At 34.5% G+C, this 3,605-nt stretch overlaps 1 protein-coding gene across 1 annotated transcript; it reads right to left on the reverse strand.

Moving 5' to 3' along the window:
- Window positions 1-1,447: 1,447 nt before the first annotated feature.
- LOC132176624 (uncharacterized) lies at window positions 1,448-2,436 on the reverse strand. Its single transcript, XM_059588884.1, has 2 exons — window positions 1,862-2,436; window positions 1,448-1,620 (listed from the first exon to the last, which is right to left on the reverse strand). Exon 1 carries the CDS (start codon window positions 2,403-2,405, stop codon window positions 1,875-1,877), a length of 531 nt encoding a protein of 176 aa, XP_059444867.1. The 5' UTR covers window positions 2,406-2,436; the 3' UTR covers window positions 1,448-1,620; window positions 1,862-1,874.
- Window positions 2,437-3,605: the final 1,169 nt, after the last annotated feature.

Raw genomic sequence — 3,605 nt, forward strand, 5'->3', positions numbered from 1 at the left:
ATGAAATACCAAATTTGGTATCTCATAATTAAATGAACGAGATCGAGAAAAATGCATGTTATATATATATCCTTTAGTCTAATTTGAACCATGCATGCACGTTAAATTAATGTTATATATATATATCCTTTTGCATGGTTTTGCTATATATATATATATATATACATACGGTATCTCGAATAAAACATGGCTAACAGTTGGAAATTAATTATTATTATTTGTTTTTTTTTTAAGTTTTGAATGTTCAAATGGGTTACGGTACTTGTTATAAAAGAAAAGTATATATTAAAGTACTGGCCGGTGTTTGTTTTCTAAAAATTAATTTTATTGAATGTTAATTGGGATTCGATCATATTGTACAATATTAAATTAACCTGATAATGTTGGGATCATATATATATATAGTATATTTACTGACGTGTCAAAGTGACACGTCAATAATTATTGACGTGTCACTTTGACACGTCAAGAATTATTGACGTGTTGAAGTAACACGTCAATAATTGTTGACGTGTCAAACTTACACGTCAATATTTCTTGACGTGTCAGTATTTGACACGTCAGTAAATAATTAATCAATTACTTATTAATTTTAAAATGATGTCAGGTTAAATTTGGTTCAAATTTATTGACGTGTCGATTATAAGACGTCAGGAAATACTGACGTGTTGTTTTCAACACGTCAGTAAATGTTGACGTGTAACTTTAAACACGTCAGTAAATAATTTCTTGACGTGCTATTTTTGACTTTTGACACGTCAGCATTTACTAACGTGCCAAAAAAATATTACTGTTTGCTACGTGAAGAAATGGCCTTTTTTTTGTAGTGACTGTAGGAGGATTTAACACTAAACAACTATTTTTTAGAAGGAATCCACAACCTGTCTTCCCCTTCCCTTCTCAATCTAATGAAATACAACATGTAGAACACCATTTAATATGTGGAAGTTCTCCGGAGGTATTATATATACTTGTACGAAAATTTTCCCTTCCACTTGTGAGTTGGTCCAACTAGATTGTCACAGATCATCTGATAGTAATTAGTTTTGATCTGTTACAATCTTTAGTTTTGGCCTTTCAGTTCATGTGTGTTCCCTCCTAGCTGCCGCAACCTTTTCTTCTACAACTCCGAAAGTTATTACTACGGACGGAGCTATAGGAGCAGCCATGGACCCTCCACCCACAAGCATATTTAGGGTTTTTTTTTTTTTTTTTTATTTTATTTTTTTATTTTTTTATTTTTTGATATTATTATGATGGCTTCCTTCAAAAAGAATTTCATTCTGGCCCCAAGTTCCTAGTTCCATCCTTGCGGTGGTGCTAGTTATGGTTGCATGTTTGTAATGGAGGTCGTTCAATCTCAAATTCAATTATCAAAATATGTAGTTATAGAATTATACATAACATGATCCCCAGTACGTTAAAGTAGTGAAAAGGGATTGCACCATTATTTTATAAGCAAACAGACTTATTATTAAACAACATAATACATATATTCTTACATGGAACGCAGAATATCAATGAAGTGTGTTGCAGGGGCTCTTATTCTTACTCTTATTTATTATCTATATTTGCTAGGCACCTTCATCGATCAGATAACTGCTCCATTTACTTTTTCTTCTGCACAATTAAAAAGAAAAGTTAAGATAAAAGTAGTATATTCTTGGGAAACCTTTTTGTCTCAGTTGCTTGTAGCTTTTCATTTTTTTTTTTTTGGATTGGTTTCTCTAAAATTTTACTGTGAATTTGTTCTAGAAGTACACAAATATTATTGGTAAATATGTAGTTATTGAGGTATCAAAACTAATGAGAAGTTTTAAGCGGTTGATGCTAGCACATTGACACTTATTATAGCACTTGCCTTGATGCAGTCTTCAGTCACTGTCGCTTCCGCTGCTGTCACTGCCGTTCCTCTTACAATCCTTGGATTTCTTCCTGTAGAGACTCTTCTCCTTCTTCTTGCCCTCATGCTTCTCAGTCTTTCCATGGTAAGCCGTGCCATTAGACGCATGGTGGCCATGGTTCATTTCATGGTGCTCATAGTAGCCATCCGTCTCGCTATAGTACTGAGTCTGAATATGGGGCATGGTGTATTCAGGGCGGTGAGTCGGGGTTGTTCGGACATAGTACTCGGTCTGGATTTGGGGCACAGTGTATTCCGGGCGGTGAGTCGGGGTTCGGACATAGTACTCGGTCTGCGTTTTGGTCATTGTTTGGTCAGGGTAATAGGCATGGCTTTGGCCATAGCATTGGGTGTCGGAGGTTGCATAGCCTGAAGGGTGGCCCTGGTGAGTTCCTTGCATTGCCCTGCTAGCCATCTCGGCCACCTTGTGGACAAGAGAGTTGTCCTTGCTTTTTGGCTGGCAAGTTTCGTATGAGGGCTTGTAGCACTGCATTGAGGCCATGGAAACTGAGGCAACTGGGTTTTTTTTCTCGTAGTTGCTTGGCACTGAAGGCAGTGCAAGCAAGAGCTCTTCTTATATAGGCTTGGAGAAAGCAGGATTCCTTCAATCTTCTTAATAAACCAACTTTTAGTATCTGCTTTTTCAGAGTGGCCCCAAAGATTCCATTAAAGAAAATGCAATCCTCTTTTTGTTTGTTTGTTTGTCAGAAATTGCATTATTTCCAGACAAACGAATTTGTTCTCGGCACACTGAAAACGCAATGGACGGTAATGAAGAGAATGGGCACCTTGTCAAAACAATTTGGTCTCATTCTGTGAATCCGATCCCTGAACCAGTAAAAGAAGTTAAAAAATAAAAAAGAGAAAACAACAAATAATCGAGAAAATTGTATGTATGGCTACAAAATTTGAAGCAATATTTTTCCATTTAAACCAGTAACTATTTGTTGGGCAGTGGGGATCGAAATTTCTATTTTGTATGGACGGGGGAATATAATGGACAGACTTATCCATTATTTGCTTTTTGGACGGAAAACATATGAAATGACCTAATTGAAAATCATGATGAACTTAAGTAGTCAATTTTAGGATTTAAAAGTTGAACCTAGAAGTCAATTTCATTTGTATGACATTTTCGGTTTATTAATAAAGTTGTTTATTTTCTGAAATTTATTAGAACATTGTGTGTATCATTACATACTTACATTGTCCTTAAGTTACATTGAAAATGGTTTAGGTGTGTTAATGATATTATCACACAGAAGATCTAAGCCATCAACCTTGTGAGTTATAAACCATAATTTATAGTTAGTAACTAATTTAATTGGGCATTCTATTTAATAAAACTATAACATATCAATCATGGTAATCTATTTTAATCACGAAAGTGAAAACTTCTGATTGATTTATTGGTGTCATTACAAGGCATTGAATTGAATTGCATAAGTTGTTATTCTATAAACTACTGTAAATTAAATAACTTGAATTCACAATTGCTTATTACATTAACTCTCAATCTTGAGAGTAATGTGAACTCAAATGTGAAGCAAAAGTCACTTCGATACATTTATGAATAAGATCTTTCATGGTCAAAATTTTGTCGTGTTGGGTGATTACATATAACATCGTGGGAACACTACTCGTCAATATAGATTCCATAATCATTTTGATTTTAATCAGGAGTTGAAATGTTAGAGTATTT

The sequence above is a fragment of the Corylus avellana genome, chromosome ca3 (assembly GCF_901000735.1).
Source record: "Corylus avellana chromosome ca3, CavTom2PMs-1.0".
In the NCBI taxonomy this organism is placed as follows: Eukaryota; Viridiplantae; Streptophyta; class Magnoliopsida; order Fagales; family Betulaceae; genus Corylus; species Corylus avellana.